The sequence below is a fragment of the Lagopus muta genome, chromosome 8, assembly GCF_023343835.1.
Source record: "Lagopus muta isolate bLagMut1 chromosome 8, bLagMut1 primary, whole genome shotgun sequence".
NCBI classification, from domain to species: domain Eukaryota; kingdom Metazoa; phylum Chordata; class Aves; order Galliformes; family Phasianidae; genus Lagopus; species Lagopus muta.
In genome coordinates this window covers 10,735,194-10,754,126 of record NC_064440.1, presented here as the reverse complement: position 1 = coordinate 10,754,126, position 18,933 = coordinate 10,735,194, and the positions used below count along the sequence as shown (strand labels likewise).

Below are 18,933 nucleotides of genomic sequence, written 5' to 3'. Positions count from 1 at the left end.
GCAAACTTCACAAGATTTCCATGCACAAAAAAAAAAAAAAAAGGCAAAAAACCCACACCCCTAAAAACTCGTTATTGCTGAGGGGAAAAGAAATGTTTGGAAGCAAACTACATCTCCATTAACATTCTCTCAAATTATATATGCAAGCACTATATTAAAAATAACTGAATTATTTGTTTCAACAGACTCATTAAAGTAACATCAAACAGAAGCCTCTGCTGATACACTGCTTCAAGACAACAGCTACTGATAGTGCATGCTACTGGACATCTGCAATAGCTTTTCAACGAGCTGCAGTCTGTGAGGTTCTGCTGTTTGCAAGAACATGGGCCTCTCACCACACTGGTGTTACTGGAGTTCTTGAGGTGGTTGTGCAGGAGCTTGGTAGCACCATCCTGGAATGTTTTTGGCAAGGCACCAAGTAGCATGGTAAACTCGGGAGTGTTCAGTTCAAAGAGAGAAATCAGGACTATTTGTGCTGCCTGAAAAGAAGAAAATAAAATTAGTTTCTATTTCAAGTACACAATTTGTTGGTAACAATTCTTATGGCAAATTATACAACTTCCACTTCAGAAGATTCCCATGTTCAGCTTCTAACACATACCTCGCAGTGCGTCATAAGGAATTACTGTTAGAGTTACACCTTCTTAGCTTCAAGCTTACAACACACCTTTACATTTATGCCATTTCTCAGATCTGTACAGTGTGCTCAGGTGTACTATCCCACAGCAAGTGAGAAAATCTAACCATTCTCCCATCCAGCACATATTTCCATGGAAAAGTTACAGCAAAAAATTTCAAGAACCAAAAACCAAGATAACGAAGAATCGGGGACTGCAATTTGTCATTCCCATACTTGCTACCTTCAAGTGAAAAAGAGACTAGTCCCTTTCCCACACAACCTCTCCTCCTCTTACGGATCCAATAAATTTGTTTCATCAGACAATCCCTGCTCCTGCTTTCTCACTTCTTCATGCTTCACTGCTGTGGCTGTTCCAGCAGCTCAAGCTTCTGGCTCAACTGGAAGACCTATCAGGATGGTGAGAAGAATCGTTACCTAATCCTTGTACAGGTTAAACCCAACCAGATTCCCTGAATTCAGTAAGTAAAACAAAACAACTGACCATTTCACTGGAAAATGTTTTAACCTATCTACCTAGAAGACGGGCTGCCAGAGTAAGTTCTCCACTAACTCCATTAGTAAATGTACACTATATTGAGAAGATACGAAGATACAACATAAAAACTCATTCCAAGAACAGTCAAAATAAAGCAACAATGAAGAACTTCTGATGATTTGCAGCAGCATCTTCTCCAGCTGGTGTCAGTGTCATACCAATCTCCAGAATACTTATCTGGATACAAAAGCACTAGCTTAGATTAACAAAGAAATGAAGCTATGTGAGTTTTTATTTTGGAACAGCATACATGCTTAGGAAGAGCAGATACTTCTGTCTTTCTTTTTGGGAATTTTCCAAGACTTCCTAAGAATGAAAAATAATTTTAAAGAGGGCAAAAATATAATTCACTATTGTGGTAATAACTGTACATTCATTGTTCTCATCAACTCAAAGGAAAAGGAGGTTTTAGTAAATAATGCATCTATAAAGTTGTGATAATTAAGTGTATCTGCAGTTCCCTCTGAAGTGGAATCCATTATCAGATGATGAACCTGGGTACACAGAAACCCTTTCAGGGTGGAGAAGCATCAAAGTACCTCATTGTTTCAGTATGCTAATTGCTGTTTGAGCTACACTGATCCTTTTACTCATCTGGTCAATTTGCAATAACGCAGCTTTACTTATAAGAAAACATTTTCCACCTGTAGATTTCAAAGTTTATTAATATCCTTTTCATATAGCCAACAAAGAAACTGAGGCACACAACACCCAATGGGCTTTCTTTCCATGGACTGCAATGAACAGGTCTTCAGACTCTTCGTTTCGTACAGGTCATGCTGCATTCTACCAAAATCCCATTGACTTGAACAGAAACACAGCATGTCATCATTCACTTCACACTTAATTCTAAGGATGAGAAGTTGGGAGATAATTTTTTCCCCATGGCTTTCTTAGCTCCAGACTCAACTGTCCTTTGGCCTGAGTTTTGGGCAACTCTGTCATGAAGTTTGCAAGGTATCCAACTGGCATCTGTATTTCTGTCCAAGTTTTGATCCAACAAGTTTCTGTAATGAAAATATTACTACAAACAAGATCTCAGATCAGCATGTTGAACCAAATGCAAAGTGACAAATCATGCCAAAGTACATTCCCAGTTGTGAATGCCATGCACATCCTGGACTGTTAGGAAATGGACATGCAGATCTTCTGTGTCAGAACAAGCAGATCACATGTTCACAAGGACCAGAAAAACAGGAAAACTGATCAAGAAGGTTCCCAGGTTTAAAGATTGCTCAAAAACTAGAATATCTGGAGATATTCTAGCAGTCGGGTGCTGCCCAAGGTACAGTGAGGCAGGAAAGGATTCAAGATACCTTTGGTTCCACACATCTCTCATCGATGGGTTAAAAAAAGACCATCCCTGGAAAACTCCTGTGTAAAAACAGCAAAAAAGGCACAAAAGTATGTGCACTCCAACACATGTTATTTCTGAAGTTATCTTTCTTGTCATATGCCAGAGGTGTAGCCACACCTCATCTCTGAGCAAAAACTTCACCAAAGCTCCGTCAGGGACTATGTGACACCCTGACGCTTTACTTTAAAGCAGAGCATTACCTAAAACTTACAGCTGAATACTGATAGCTCAGCTGCTGTACTGCAGGAGTATCTGGAAGAAGTACTGGCTCCCTGAAATCACTTCAGTTTCATTTTAGTTTTCTGTGCTGGCTTTAATGAAAGCAGATCTCTGTCCACACTCCCTCTCTGCACAGACTACAGTTTGTTTTTAGAAATGTTTGCTCGTCTGCCAGTATTTTGTGTACACTGTGCTCTTCAGCAGCTTTGTTATTGCCTGCAAGTAGGTCACTGGGCTTTGAATGGAGGATTGAGCAGCCGCTCACAATGCTGGTACTCTTATGTGGCCCAAAAGAAAGCAGACCTACAGTCTACATTATTTGAAAAAAAGCCAAGTATTACTTACAGCCTGAGTGATGCTCCAGCAAAGCTCTCAAAAGCAGCACTAGAGTTACGTGGGTTAATCTTGGCTGTGTTGCTTTTAAGTAGCCCTCATCCAGTATATACTTAGTCAAAGTTTTGGTTTTTTCCCTAACTAATTCTTTTGAGCTTTAAAATCTGTGGATTTTCAGCCTGTGACAGACTATAGAATGTTTTTATAACCATTGGTTATTTCCAAAAATCTTGGTGCTTGTTTCATTACGTTACTAAATAGATAGAGAAAAACAGTCAATAACAAATTTCTGAACACAGCATCCTCCATGCAGCACGTGTGCCTGATGATACATAATTAGAACAATTTTCCTCTGCCTTTGTATCCCCATCCCATTAATGTGGAATGCTAATCCATCTCCTATCAGTGACAAATAACATAGACTGTATAGATGACCTAATCTTAACCAGGCAGTTCTCTGCTAGCTTGAGCTAGAGAAACTCCAGTCAATTCAGAGCCTGTCTGCTAGTGAGGGGGTCTGGCTCCATGTCAGCTTGCCGAATCATTTGCGAAGGGCTGCTTATGTAACTTTGTTATTTTCCTTAGAACAATGCAGCAGGGGATCAGGTTCCACCAGCTGGCAACAGCTCCCCACATCTCATACTTACGCCAATGCAGAAGTCATGCTGCCTAACCGCCAGCTGCTCAATGGACACAAGTGCTTTAGCAACTTGATGGGGGTGGTTTTTTGATTTGTTTATCAGAATCTAGTAAGCTCCTCAAATCAGTTGAAACATTAAAGACTCTGAAGTAATTTGGGCTTATTAGGCAAAAAACATTGGGCTAACTGGAGAAATGTTAAGGGAAAATACAGTCAGTGACTTAAACTTAATACCAGTGCCTGGTGATTGCTGCTGCAGCTGGCCTGCTAACAACCAAGCAGAATAAGCAGCTACCTGCCTGAACTACCTAAAAACAGTTTTCAAGTTATTCAAAACCTATACTGGTGATGAGCTCACTACCATTGTGACCTCCATAAATGGAGAGAACCCCTAACTCTGTTTCAGAGACACAAAAACAGGGGTTAACAGAAAAGCAGAAAGCCAAAAATTATTTCACACGCAGACACTTTTTTAGGCCCCCAGTCAAGGCCTCTTTACACAGCTAGACAGTGGCAACTGCAAACAAGATTAGTGTGATTAGTGCACACAGCTTTTAGTCTACCTGTTTACATTTTTCTTCCAAGTTTCCTTCACCGGGCCCTGAGGAAGCTGTAGTTGTCCTAGCTGGCAAATCCTCACCTACCCAACTATGCATGGTCTGGGTTTGACAAACAGGAAAGGTGGTATTATTAAGAGAAGGCACAGTTTTCAACTAAACCATCTGAACAGTACACATGCTATCTTTTTGCAGATGAGTTTAATCAGTGGCTTGCCTTACTTGAAAATGCAAAAAGCATTAATATTTGATTCAACCAAAAAAGCATTCCTTTCAGCAAAGGGCAGCACTGAAAAATTAAATTCAGCCACAACTCTCATCCATACATATCATCCCTCAGTGCTGCTGCGAGGCTTTGTTTTGGCAGCTTCCTGATGACCTCCACAACCACTTGAGGTACAGAGCCCCAGCAAAACACCGGACTGAGATGGCACCAAGGCGACATGGGATCTGGCATCTGCCCACACCCATCCTTGTGGATGCATCTCTCAGGAAGAAGGAAGAGAGGAAGAAACAGCTGAGAACTTGCAAGCTCCTGACTCCAGTTTGGTTGTTGTCTAATAGATCATCATTAGCTACAGATGCCTTTTGGAATACTGGTGTGGAATGATGACCAAAAATCATAAAACCATGACAATGATGAGATTGGCCTGGGGAAGTCCCAAAGCCAACTTCTGACAATTATAATTACACTCTATATGCATTATTCATTTCACCATCCAGTCTAAGGCAAATGCATTAATAACTTAAGGCAGACTGGAACAGAGAAACACTCTCTCACATCCCTTGGAATTATACTGCAGATCCAGTACAGATCCACAGAGATGGGGAGGCATCAGTGACACATTAAGCAGCTTGCATTAGCACGCACTGGCACAGGACAACGTTTTGATTCTCCGATGAGCAGAGCTGATGCTGAGTTAATTCACATCCACGGAGAGTGTTTACAGCCTCTAAACAAGTGTTATTCTGTGTATTTTCCAGCAGACAGTTAAGTGTTAGCTGGCACTAAACAAACAAGCTATCTGCCAAACCAAACCTCCTCCTTGTTCTTTTGTGAGACTATAATCAGATGAATATAGACATCCACATCACTGATACAGTACTGTGACACAATGGCTTCATCAATTTGTACATAACTCAATTTTCCCACGATTTATATTAGAATATGCTCTTTATATCTGCATCCTAAAAAGGAAGAAATTGTTTTTAATCAGATTTACATATAGAATTCATATACAGACTAAGTCCACATTGCTATTGTTTTATAGAGTATTTTATACATGAGCAGTTTTTGCAAGTCATGGATGGTTGCATTACATGTGTCAAAGACATCTCAAACAGATGCCAGATAAAACTGCACAGCACTGAATCATCACATTCTGATTACAGATCTGTAACAGATAAAGATTTCTTATATTTATTGTCACCTGGTCATAGCAAAGACTTTGACAAAAATGTTCATTACTTCTGCAAAGCCAGGTGCTATCCCAGAAGTCAGGCTTTTGAAGGCTACCCTGATTATCTTTGCTCCATACAGTGTGGCATTTACAGCAGAAACAAGTGAGAGAAACTGTTAAAGTAAGTCTAGCATGATGCAAAGCTGAACTCTGAGGGGGAGATTCCCAGATATAAGTAAAGAAGGAAGAAAAGTTTCTGAAGTTCTGTTTGCAACAAAAACACGCCCTCTAAGCTGCAAGAAGTTTCAAATCCTGGTTTTCCAAACAGACCTGTCGCTTATAACCACGCAGGTGTGCATATATTTCTATATACGTGGCATCTACACAAACATGTTATGCCCAGACACATAATATAAGCATGAGTATACACATCCTATGAAGCAATTTCTTATCTCCTATTATCAGACAGTAAGTTCTTATTGTTTGAAGCAAACTGAGAAATGATAACTACTCATAATAAAACTGCTTCCAGCTCAAAGGATGCTAATGAAGCTGTAAAAATCCAAGAGATTCACTTTAAGGAAACCTACCTCTGATACCATGTTTCCAACAAAGCATGTGATGATTTTCTGGCAACTGATGCTTGGAAAAACAATATGCCTTACACTAAGTACACTAAAAATATTTGGGTTCTCATAGCTTTGTAGCATCAAATTCAAAACAAACGAAATGAGGGCTACTGTTTTGGAAACACAGTTAGGACACCAAGATCTTTCTGTTCTAACAGCATTAAGTCAAGTAAACACTGAAGTCCACCAAGTGGCACTTACAATGCATGACTCTATTTTTCCTAACACCAACTATTAAAATGCCTGAACAAAGCTCCTTTTTGCATTGAGATCTAATTTGACTTCTTTAGGACCATCCTTTGGCAAAAAGGCTGAACTCTGCATATGGGCACAGACCCTCCATAAGCTTAAGGTCTCATTCTCTCTGGTAAATCAGCTACTCGTGGGGGTCAGTGAGACATTACACGCTGTAAGAATATTGCAAGAATTTTGGAGAGCTCTCCAAACAAGAAAGGCAAGGCCCAGCCCACTGGGGAGTACTGAAATGATTTGCCATTCAAAAGCGTTCCTGCAAATGCCCTTTGTGTCACTATTACTGTAAGAGGCCACAGCCAGCTGTATTTACTGCCCAACATTAAGGGCAAATGATGCCATTTGAGCTCAATGGGAGGCTCTGGGCATGCTTTCACACAAACTTCTGTCTCAGAACTGCTTGACACCACTAAAAGATTACAGCTCCAGCAGAGGTTTTAGAAGCTTCATGACATCAAGCTGCAAAGGAGTCCAATTTCACTCCCTTAGCAGTGTTTGCCAATCTATTGCTGGTCCTGGTACAGACACCACAGCAGCATCTAAATTATCTATGCTATCTAAAACTTTCTTCATGTTTTAGACATCATTTCCTTTTTAAAGCGATAATACCAATATTTCTTGAGAAATGATATTGAGGACTACTAGTTAAAGAAATAAATTTTATCTTCATTGGCCGTTTGAGCATATGAATAATTTGTTGACCTGCAGCTTCTTCTCTAAAGTCTTCTGCATCTTCTGGTATAACTCAGAAACAATCCCTCAATTACTCAGCTAGAGTCCAATTAGAGGCCTCAATCTAATTCCCATTCTTAAACTGATGGGCTCTTCTCCAAGAACAAAGTATTTTCCCACACAAAGTCCAGTAACGTTACTCCAACTCAGAATTTCACCTACGTAAAGAATGTACAATAACTTTACCAGCAACATGAGTGGTGGTTCCTGACAATGTCCTCAGACCATCCATCACTATCAACATCACCATTTTGAGTTGTTTTACTCTATGCCATACCCAGTGATGTATCCTTGCTTGGGGAAAAAGCAGGATTCAGCTGAATGGTGCAGAGAAGAGCAACACTTGACCTGCATCTCAGTTTCCCATGCAATGCAGCATGAGCTGCTTCTACCTTTTGTTCAGCACAAAGGACAAACGTATTTCACCTTTCTTCTACTACTGTTTGCAGGAAGTAAATCTTAACTTTAATGCAAGGTAAACATCCAGAAGTATTAACAATCTTTAAAACAAAACAAATATTTACCCGTAGCACATTGCAGATCACCTCATTTTAAACATAATGCCTGACAGTAATTTTGACCATATATTCATTGCTACTGTCAACAGCTTAAATGGTTTCTACCCTGAGAGTGGATCGTGACTTTTGGTCAATATCAACGCTGCTTTCCACAAAGTACATCATCGTTTTTTTGTGTGATAACAGAGGTTATTGTTCCATACAAGAACAAGCTGACTTCTGCACAACAGCATTTCCTCTAACTTTGTTTCTTTACAATTTCACTTGCTATAAGACATGATCTGGAGTTCAAGTCAGACAGGTTAAGTCGGCTCATTAAGTGTGCTTAAGTAGTCATCATAAGAATATGCAAGGTTTTATTAATAGAATATGTACTGTTCAGTTAAAAAAGGTCTTCGGACCAGATGCCACTTTTTGTTCTAATTTTCTCTGGTGCCTTAACACTATGGGGTTGGGACCTCCATGATCATCACACACATAACTGCTCCTGAGCATTTGGAAGAGTTGAGTCAATTTCAAGGATTATCTCAAAGCTAGATTTGACTGAAAAAGTGCCTTCTTTTACATTTGTTACACACCCCTTGCAGCACCTAATCATTTGGAGTCTGAATTGTCCCTCCTACTCCATAAACTCAACTGCTCCCTCCAAGGTTATATTTTGACAAGAGTTTCAATTGCACAGCCTGCTCTGCATTTTGAGAACTTCAAACCTTTAAAGTTTTCTGTAGCGATACCTTCCACAAGGAAAAAAATGTTATGATCCATTCCTAAACATATCCTTCTTGATATAAAAAGTGGTACTTCTTGCTCCAGGTATAGTCTTCAAAAGTGGAGGACTTTTTTTTTTTAATGTTCTTGAGAATGTTTCACCTGTCTAGGCTGGTCCTTGATAATCCAGATTGTTTCTGCATAATGAATTTATTAGTGTGTTAACTATAGTCATGACAGAGATTATGGCCAATGATCGCTTATAAATCCTTTGCCGCATTGTTTCTTCTAAAGCCTGTAGTTTGCACTATGCTCTTAATAAAATCATAGTACAGCAACTGTATGATGTAATAAAGCTCACCTGTGCATTCCTTTCTAGTACCCTAAGTTAGCTTAACTGCACTATAATTAAAAAGCTAGAGGCAAAGACAAATCGAAGTCACACGCAGATTTAATAAAGAGAATTCAGATTTGGTCGTCTCTTATCACTTCCAAGGCACTTGCCCAGGTCCCACTCAGGTGGAGCTTGCTGCAGGTCTTTGAGGCAGACAGAAGGACAGTCACTGCACTGTGAATACACATGCCCCACATCCCACAGATTCCCAGCAGACATCCAAAATTTCAGCTGCTACAGAGACGCTCTTCACTCAATTTTTCATGCAGCACTGATGACCCCTAATGGTGGAATATTTCTTCCACTGAGCAATATGCAGAACTTTACTTTCCAAAGTATCACTCTAGTTAGTTTACAGCTCCCTCTTGCCTGCAACTACCAGAGTAAACTGCTTGGGGCTTACTTGAACTGTAACAAAAGCAGTCTTTTCCCTTTTAATTCTGACTTCATATGCAAAAGTATCATAATAGAAATACACATTCCAGATTTAATTCTAGGACTTAATGTCACTTTATTTTCTGAACTGGATTATCTTGAAACAAATTTCAGTCATGCCAGTGCAAGTAAACCCTGCAAAAAGTCTTCTAAAAGCAGATGAGACATACAGTCAAGTGTACCAGAAAGCAAACAGCTTGCACTCAAAACCCTTTTCTGAATTCTTGGGTGAGCTATGAGATAATATTGCAGCTTCAGCATCTTTGATACTCAGTCATCATTTCATTAGAATTAAATAATCAACAGAAATAATTTTATTTCCAAAGTTATAAAATAGTACTATTCTAGCATTAAATCAATACTAAGTGCACGTAGAGCATAAAAACTTCATACAGTTTTTATATTCTGATATCATTAAAGTTGTTTGGGATTTTTTTTTAATTAAACTCAAAAACATTTCAAAGCCTACAACTCCTACTGGAATTGCCAGGGGAGATTTTGGCTGGACGTTAAGAAATACTACTTTTCTGAAAGAGTGGTCAGGCACTGGAATGGGCTGCCCAGGGAGGTGGTGGACTCACTGACCCTGCAGGCGTTCAAGGAACGTTTGGATTTCGTGTTGAGGGACATGGTTTAGTGAGAACTATTGGTGATAGGTGGACGGTTGGACTAGATGATCTTGTAGGTCTTTTCCAATCTTGGTGATTCTATAATTCTATTCCTACATCTGGGCTGGGAATTGGAGGTCATTTTTAACTGTGTTACAGACGCCAGGTACACAAAACAAAGTTTCACTTTTCTCTTGGGAGAGATGAGTATCAAAATTTGCAATCATTTGCAATCTATTCCTTGGCAAGACAGAGATGAGTATCTCTATCTGCTCCATTTTAGCTTACTTGGCACTTGCATCTATAGCAAGAAAAGGAAGAAGTTAACTGCATTATCTAGGTCTGACCTAAATGTGCCATTATTTTTCCAGGTTGAGAAAAACATGCATTTTTTAAAAGAAAAAAGCCAAGAGCCCTTGGCAGCTTACTGATTTGTTTACTTTCTTTTAACAATATTGCAAGACAAAAATTGTGCAGATTTCATTTGAGTCTGCAAAGCAAGAAAATAAACAAGAGCCTACAGATATTTTCAGACTGCTCAATAAAATGCCTATTTTCAAACTTTCTGCACAGTAATAGTAGCTAAAGTTACACGGCTAAGTCTCCTGAATTGGCAGTTCAGTTTGGAAGTTAAGGTACGTAAAAATCTAACTGATGAATTTTTAATTACCTCTGGGATCAGTTAACTTGTGGGGGGTTCTTTGTTGTTGTTTTTATTTGCTTTTCCTTTTTTGGAAGAATAAGGACTGCAAATACTTCATTATTTGGATTACCTTTCTCACATCTGAGCTCTTTGGTTCTGTTGTCCAAGTTATAATTCTAGACACAGCAAGTCTTGTCTCACTAGAGTTCACAAAGTCCGTCGGATCCATCTGTCTTGCCAAGGACTCAATATATTTCAGGATAGCTACTTTCACCTGAGAAGTGAAAAGGCATCCGTTAAATTCCCACAAGCTAGCAAAAATAGAATTATCCTATCATAAACAGATATTGCTACAGATTGACAAGACTTGTGTCACACTGGGAAAAAAAAAACACTTCCCTGCTGCATCTCTATGTCAGTTATCAAAACCAAACAACTTCCTACACAAGAAAAATTTGGTCTGGAATGGTCCATCAGAATAGGCTCAAAATATGCACATGCCTGCTTGTGCGTTAGTGTGAGCACACGAGAACTCCACCACACTGTTTCCAACAGTATGGAACATTTTAAAGTGCTGCAGTTTCATCTGATTTCCAGAGTTTATGGTGTTCCCATAGCCTTGAAACAGCAGCCTCCTGAAAAACAATCTGCACAGCAGTACCCTCTTAAAAGGATTTATTAACAGTAAGCTCTGCATCTTCTCCAAATTCTACATGGACTCTATGGGTTCTGTACAACAAGCATTTTCACCCCTGTCACTGTCCAGAGGGACCCTGGTCCCTGCTGTCCTGCACAGGCAGGTTTCTTCCCATCAAGTTCAGGATGAGGAAGAATTTTCAATGTTTAAACTTTAATATTTTTTAGTGTGCCTAAAGCCCAACACTGATTTGTGACAAGTCAGAAAGCCTTATTTTTCAAAAATTTAGATTTATTAATATAGAGAAATAGAGAGTGGGATTTTCAGAAGTGTACTGATAAAAAAAAACAAACACAAAACAACTCTTCTAAACCTCACCATGGCTGTCTCTATAGCTTTGGATATTTAAAAAAAAATACAGACAGCCTCAGTATCAACAAAAGTCATCTGAGGAAATAGGAGTCAGGTTTCTGGAAACTATCTTTCTTCTTTAACAAGATATGCAAAAAGATACTGCAAAAATTTAATCAAAGCTGCTGATATCATTCTTAATAGCATCAGGTGCTGGCAATTAGTCATCTTGTCACAAATTGTGTTTTCATTATACCTCAGAAGGTAAACTAAGATGACCATGCTTACGCTTCATTGAAAAGGTTTGATACTGACCTTGAGGTTTGGTGTTTGCGTCTGATCCACAATAAACCTCATCAAAATGTTAAATTGTTGATCAAATGGAAAAGAATCCCTGTCCAAAGAAAACCAAGCCAAAAATGTGATGCAATACACACTCCCAAGACTGAATTAACTATATACATAAGAAGGTACATAGCCAAGTTCAGCATCTACCACACTTTTGTTCTAAAATTTATCATCAACCATTCAGAAAACTCCAAGTTTAAGAATCAGTTGAGTATTGTTTCACTACAGGCTAAAGACTGCTAAATCAATATCCACTATACACTGTTACTCTGCCTTCTGTACACTTCACCAGTTTTTGGCATACCTGGCCATCTTCATTTCAGGCTGTGCTTTTTTTTTTTCTTTCTGCCTCATCCCTAATAGGAAACTGGTTTCTCTTTCCCACAGAGTCCATATCTGGCTTTCATTTCTCTTCTCTATCCTATTTTCTCCTGGATAACTACTATTACTACTACGTTTGCTTGCTTTTAAGTTACTCTTTTCCATGGCAAGCTGAACTTCATTGTAACTATGTCCTGTGTTGGAGGTCCTTAGATGAGCACAGGGAGTACAGAATTGGTGTGCAAAGAGCAGTTGCATTCAAGGTGTTATCTCTGACATTATCTGTCAAACACATTTAAGATGTGTATTTTGTAATTTTGTGTTAAAGTATCATTTGTTTAATGAACATGTAGTAATTGTTTTCAATAAAAATGAAAACTGATGTCCAAACACATGTAAACCAAAAAACACAAACTAACATAACTAATCAGTTATACACTTGAAACATTATGCTTTAGGTACTGTGACATAGTTTTGTTCTCATTTATGCTGGTGTTCCTCAGGATTTGAGGCCTTAAAATACATGGTGCCACTGGGTTTCTAAAACATCCACCATGTGCCTTCCCATCATCCTGTAAAAACCTGCACAGTGTTGCCATTTAAGTACTTTACCTGGTGACATCCAGAGCTTTCTGAACTTTTGCCTGCACAGACCCCAGCAAATCTGCTCCCATTTTCTTCAGCAACTGTGTCAGGAGAACAAAAAGCCAATCCTGCAAGTCATCTTTGTGAATGATGATGAAATCAACCAGGGTTTCCAGAAACATGCTGAAGACCTATAAGCAAAACAAGCATCACAAGGAGGAAGGCTGTGCTTCAAATAAAAATTAATCAAAGTGGAAAGTTTTAAAAACCTGGGTTTCAGAATTATTGTTACAGACAGTTTCATGAATGGATGATTTTAGTGACCTCACTGCTTTGAAAATAAAAATCAGACAGACATATATAATGTGCAGTATTAAAATACCACATGAAACAAATGAAGGAAGAGGAACAGAATACACTTACTCTCTGTTGTGAATTCCACAGCAAAGCAGGCCATGCAACAAAACAAACAACTTGTTAGCACACAGTGATCAAACATGATTGTTCAAATGCAGTTTGTCAACCTTAAAGATACATTCATTCCAAGTTTAAATTTTCTCAATACAAAATACCTTCTCACTAGAGTTATTTAAAACATTATATACCTTGCATCAGATTCAGCTCATGACAAGTTTTTTCCTCACTTCCCCCAGTTTATTCTAATCTCTGAGACTCTGGTCCTATCTGCTGGCCCAAGCAGTGCTTAGTAACAGCAGGGGAGATGGGTAGAAAAATCCCTGATTTTGCAATAAAGGACTAATGTCTGACTTCAGTTATACTGTAGCAATTTTGTGATTGTAATTTGCATTTCAAAATGATCAGTTTTTGGCAATAATTCTATAAAAGCAGTGAAAAAGAGAGAATCACTGTCATGGAGAACATACTTTGGTTAAGCACGTAATAAGCCATCACCTTATTTATACATTGGAAATATTTGCAAGCAGATAACTGTATCTATGCCTTTCCTACAAGAGACTGAATTTTTGAGAGTCAAAAGGTTAACACCTTACGGGTAGGAACTGTCACACCACATGTGACCTGTTGGCCAGCTGGTCCAGACTACAATTACTTGAGGAGTTGACAGCCAGAAGGCATTCAGTTGCTTGGGAAGCACAAGGTAACCAGCTCCTAGCATCAGCAGACAGGCATCCATACTTTCACAGTAAAACAGATTTGAGGTTTATAAATACCAGATTTCCCCAGCAGATGGCAGGGGTAGAAATACAAAACATTCACCTCTGAAGAATATACAAGTGTAGATACATGGTAATTCAAGAGAATGACACAGTCTTTGTGATCTTACCTTGCTGTGAGGGTCAGCAAACATGCGAGTAAATATTTCACACAGCCTTTTTAATTCCACTCGGCTAGAATGCATAATAAAAAACAATATTAATGCTACATCTCCTGTTGACAAAAAAAAAAACAAAACTAAAACAGTGCCACCTGAAAGAGATCAGCTTTCTTTTAAACATTCTCACGCTTCTGAAAACTCCTACATATCTCTAGGCAAAGCCTTGACTGGCATTCCAGTTCACGGTGCCAAAGCTCTTAATTTCCAGTATATTGAAAAACACAAGTTCTAGCTTTGCTTTAAAGTGTCAAAGAGTGTAAAAGTTTTGTTTGTTTATCATGCTAATGAAAACAGAGCGATTAACACTTCCTGCATACTATGGATGCAATTAGATATTTTTCCACAATTACTATGAAACCAGAGCAACTACTAAAATGCACATCAATTGCTAGGGCAACAGCCATTTAGATCACGATTACAGGCACCCCCTTTCCATAAAGATGTAAGTTCTACATTGCAGTCATATATACAGCCAGAATTTGCCAGTAGTCTATAACTGCTTTATGTTAGCTTGCAAAGATATGTGAGATTTTTTTCAATAGATCTGTTTAAAACAGCACAAAGACAACAGTCTGCCTATGAATTGGATATAGAGAAAAAAGTACTTGTAACGATGCCAAAGAAAGCTGGCAGCTTCATTCAGGATGAGACTGCAATGTCTCAAAACATTGTCTTAATGCAGATTGCTGTTTTCTGAATAATGCTCTATTTGTTACTCTAATTAAATTTATTTGTGTGCAAGGGTTATGTGGAAACCGCACAGTAGCCAATCTGTTTTTCCAGAACCTTGCTGTGCCAAGGTGACAGTGCAAGAAACAAACTGACAAGCAGTGGAAGGCCATTTCCTTATCAGATTTGTTGGTCCCGTGTCATTCAGACAACCTTACTGGGGAGCCCAGCCACATGAAGTTGTAGGAAACAATGAGGAATATTAAGTTCCGTATGACTTTGCATGCACATCTTTCTGGACATGTAATTCACCACTAATGTAAGATTAGACGTCTTTCCATTCAGAATACTAAAGAAAACATATTAACATTATTGCTTTATATTAAACTTGTTATGCCTGAACAGAAGATACCAGATTTCACTAGAAGACAGGCTTTCCTCTTATACTAATGGCTTTATGTTTTTCATGATACTGTGAGAGCAGGATGAAGAAAACTGGTCACTAGTACTGGCACCAGAACATCCCTGAACTAAGGTGTGAGCAGACCAAAAGCAAGCTGAAAAGAAATATAATCTAAAGAACTAAAACCAGTGTCAATTGAAAAAAAAAAATACAACCTCTGCAAGGGTGTACTTTCTGGGTAAGGTTTATAAACTATTCAGAACCAGAGCCAAGGAAACTTGCTAGCTCAAGAGACTACTGACATCAGTAATGTTCATATACTGCAACCAGAAGGAATGAAAACAGCAGCACCTCTACTAAAAGTTACTATGGGGGCAAATAGTCTGTTACCCCAATCTTCTCAGCACTTCCTGACTTGAAACATTCGCCCACAGCGTTCCAAGCTATGATGATAATCCTTGCACACCTGTGGGAAAATCAAAATCTCACCCCAACTTTTCATACAAGTATGTTAGGTGTCAGAGTTTTCTCAGAAAATTTGCTAAAATAGAGTAAGAAAAATTGACATCATTCACATGGGAAGAATCTTTTAAAATACTTGTAAATGGACCACATAAAAAGCCACTGCTGACCTAGGGACTCCACCAAATTAAAAACCTGTGGCACTTCCCACCTCAGGACTGCAACGTATCATGTGAAGTGCTGAGTATTTTTATGATGGCAAGAGGATGACCTTCGCAGGCTAGCTGTCAGTACATTTTTATCCAGACTGTTAATGAGGACTGACAAACGCTTTCAGTCAGTATAAAGACCTTTTAAAAGCAAAACAGCTACACAAATAAAAGCAGGTAGGAACTAAACCTATACAACAACTGACTTATATATCTAGCCATAATTCAACTTCATAATATTCATAACATGAAAATAAAAATGTCATGGCTATTAGTAAATGCTACCTTCAAAGGAGTCAGAAGGAACAACTTATTTCCAAATACATCACCATAAACCAATAATAAAAAGCCTGCGGCACAGGAGTCAGTGAATGTGATCTACTCTATAGTTAATGTGACACGTGGCCATGTGAAGCTTCCCCATGACTGTTGTGTAATTCTAAGATCTGGTTTTATGTGTGACATGTCAAGGGTGTTGGAAGAGTTTATTTGGCTTTCAACAAAGGGAAAACATCTCTCTCCTAGCACACAATCTCAGAGTTGGCACATCTACTTCATTGCCTTATTAAACTTCCCTCTATACTACAAATTACACCACTTATAGGACACTCAGGCTTTTGATATTTTTGAAGATTTACAAATAATTATACTTGATGTGCTAGGAAGAGTCATGAGTAATTATGCCTAACACAGCCTTCACTACGAGTCAAAGTATACCCAACACAGGGCACATCATTTGATCTCATCTTTTTGAAACACACCCTGAGTTTTTATAGTAAACGCAGTCAGTATTTGCTTCTAAGATGCAGAGAAAAAAAGTACTGAAGGTTCAAATAGATTAATGTGAAAATGGTACCACCCATGGAATGCATTTTCATTACCATCACTGTGGGAAATCTCACTGTGCTGCAACAAGATGGTATGCTTGAGTACTATCTATGTTATTACTAAAAATTTCACACAAACAATAGCGATGACAGCAGAATCTCTTCTGAAAGTAATTAAATCCTACATTGTGGAGACAAAGCTTCCACAGCTGTGAAAAGTACTATCTGTGTACGTGAGGGAAGTACATATTACTGACTTCTGACAAGAGCCGTCGCCCATGCACGACCAACACTACAGAGCTATGAGGGTCACCTCAGTGTCCGCTGGCTTTTCAGTAAGTTCTGGAGACCTATGAGGCCCTCCTTCCTTTCAGACCAGTTGGAGCTGGCACAGTGGTTCAGGACCTCAGCCACATCTTCGGTCTGCCGCAGATAGTGAGGAATGCCTCCATTCCTGGAACCATAGGAGCGCTCTGAGCAAGCGCTTGATGCATCACTGTTAGCGTCATCGTCGGAGTACATCCCATAGGGTTCATATCTTCTTCTCACTGGCTTTTTCTGGGAAAGGGGAAACTGAGACTGAATAAATTACATACAGTGACATCACTTCTAAAAGAAAAATGTTCTACCCGTAATCATGAATCAAGGAAGATTAATGCTACTGTTATAGTGACATGTTTTTAAAAGACATCACTAAGCACTGCCTGCTTGTCTCTCTCAGCAGAGAAAGACAGATCTCATTGATTTCAATGAGCATGAGTGGCCAGGGAGAGCAGGACCTGCTTTTCCCAGCATGAAAGCTCAATACTTATGCCCAGTGGAATTAGCTATATTAGCTATAACAATGAAATCATAAGTTTCATTGTAAATAATAGTCAGTTCCATTGTTACATGTTCTGTGATGAAATAGCCTCTATTTCAAGAAAAAACAAAGATAAGGAAGAAAGAACTGTAGGAATCTGTGCTGGCATGTACAGACATTTTTATATTGATGATGGAGTAACTCTAGAAATGCACTGGGATACAGAACAGTGTTACTTTTAGCTGATTTTTTTTACATTTATTTATTTAGAGAGGTTCCTAAAGGTGATGAGTAATCAAATCCCACTAATTTGCATAGCATGGGACAAGTGGAGCACATCCTTGACAACCTCAGTCCTTACAAAAAGGATATTTCAATAATTTTGATAGCTCTACAAATTGTGTACTACAAAATAAGCTTTTAAATGAATTTTAACAGAATAAGACAATGTCAGAAAAGATTGCCTAAATTCTAAAATATTTGATACAGAATTCCTTCCAGAGTCCACTCCTGCAGTTCTCAGACTTGTGAAGCCAATAGAGATTTTCTTTGAAGTGAAGAAATTAACTTAAGTGCGGTATTATGGGTGTTAGCAATAGGGTAGGGAAAGTTGAAAGTAGAAATAAAAAGTTAAGAAAGCACTAGTACCTTGCTCCTGGAGTCTCCTAACAGCTGTAGAGGCAGGAAAATATTGAAGGGTGGGAAAAAGCATAGAGAATTATGTCAGAAGCTTATGTAGGGTTTTTGTTTTTGCAACACAAATGTATAGCAAATGCATCTTAGCAAATTAAAAAAACACAACAGTTTATGCAAAGCAAAAGTGGGTATAATAATACCTGGCTTTATTTCCTAACTGCTGAAGTTGTATATCTTACACTTTCTATTACAGATCTTGGAAGTGAAATCATCTGTTTTGCTTTTGATGACATCTACGAATGCAGCGCCTCTGCCTGCATCTCAGAAATGCTGTTTCTGGAAGATACCAGTTTTGGGTAGTGATTTTTCTCCACACATTCCCAGTAGCTTTTGATTTCTCAGGTCTTAAAGAGATTCTGATGTCAGGAAACCACTATCTACAGTACAACACATTTAATCCAACTTCACTTAACCAGGTTTTCTTTCAACACGTAGTTCTTATGCTGATTTTTTTCTTTTTTTTTTTTTTTTTGAAGCTTAACTTCTTTAAAAGACAAGCTGGCGCCCATGACTTCAAGGCCTTCACACCAAAGATTCCATCACCCTTTGAGCTTTCCTGACAGATCCAAGCACTGATTCAAAGTATAGACTGTGTTCTTAGGCCAAGTTCAGTTCTCAGACAGAAGCAGTGGATCCAATGGGAATTATATGCATGGAGCAAAGGTT

The 18,933-nt window shown here is 38.7% G+C and overlaps 1 protein-coding gene across 6 annotated transcripts in view; it reads right to left on the bottom strand.

Annotated features, from left to right (window-relative positions):
- The window catches only part of CLASP1 (cytoplasmic linker associated protein 1), a 154,846-nt gene that overhangs the window by 30,194 nt on the left and 105,719 nt on the right, over window positions 1–18,933 (bottom strand). For 4 of the 6 annotated variants that reach the window (XM_048954032.1, XM_048954033.1, XM_048954036.1 and 1 more), the window contains 7 exons: window positions 18,220–18,243; window positions 17,083–17,327; window positions 14,149–14,212; window positions 12,873–13,036; window positions 11,907–11,985; window positions 10,734–10,877; window positions 339–482 (listed from right to left, as the gene is read on the bottom strand). In XM_048954032.1, the coding sequence (XP_048809989.1) occupies window positions 339–482; window positions 10,734–10,877; window positions 11,907–11,985; window positions 12,873–13,036; window positions 14,149–14,212; window positions 17,083–17,327; window positions 18,220–18,243 (864 nt within the window). The remainder of the gene's footprint in view (window positions 1–338; window positions 483–10,733; window positions 10,878–11,906; window positions 11,986–12,872; window positions 13,037–14,148; window positions 14,213–17,082; window positions 17,328–18,219; window positions 18,244–18,933) is intronic. The other 2 variants (XM_048954035.1, XM_048954038.1) reach the window with 1 other exon arrangement.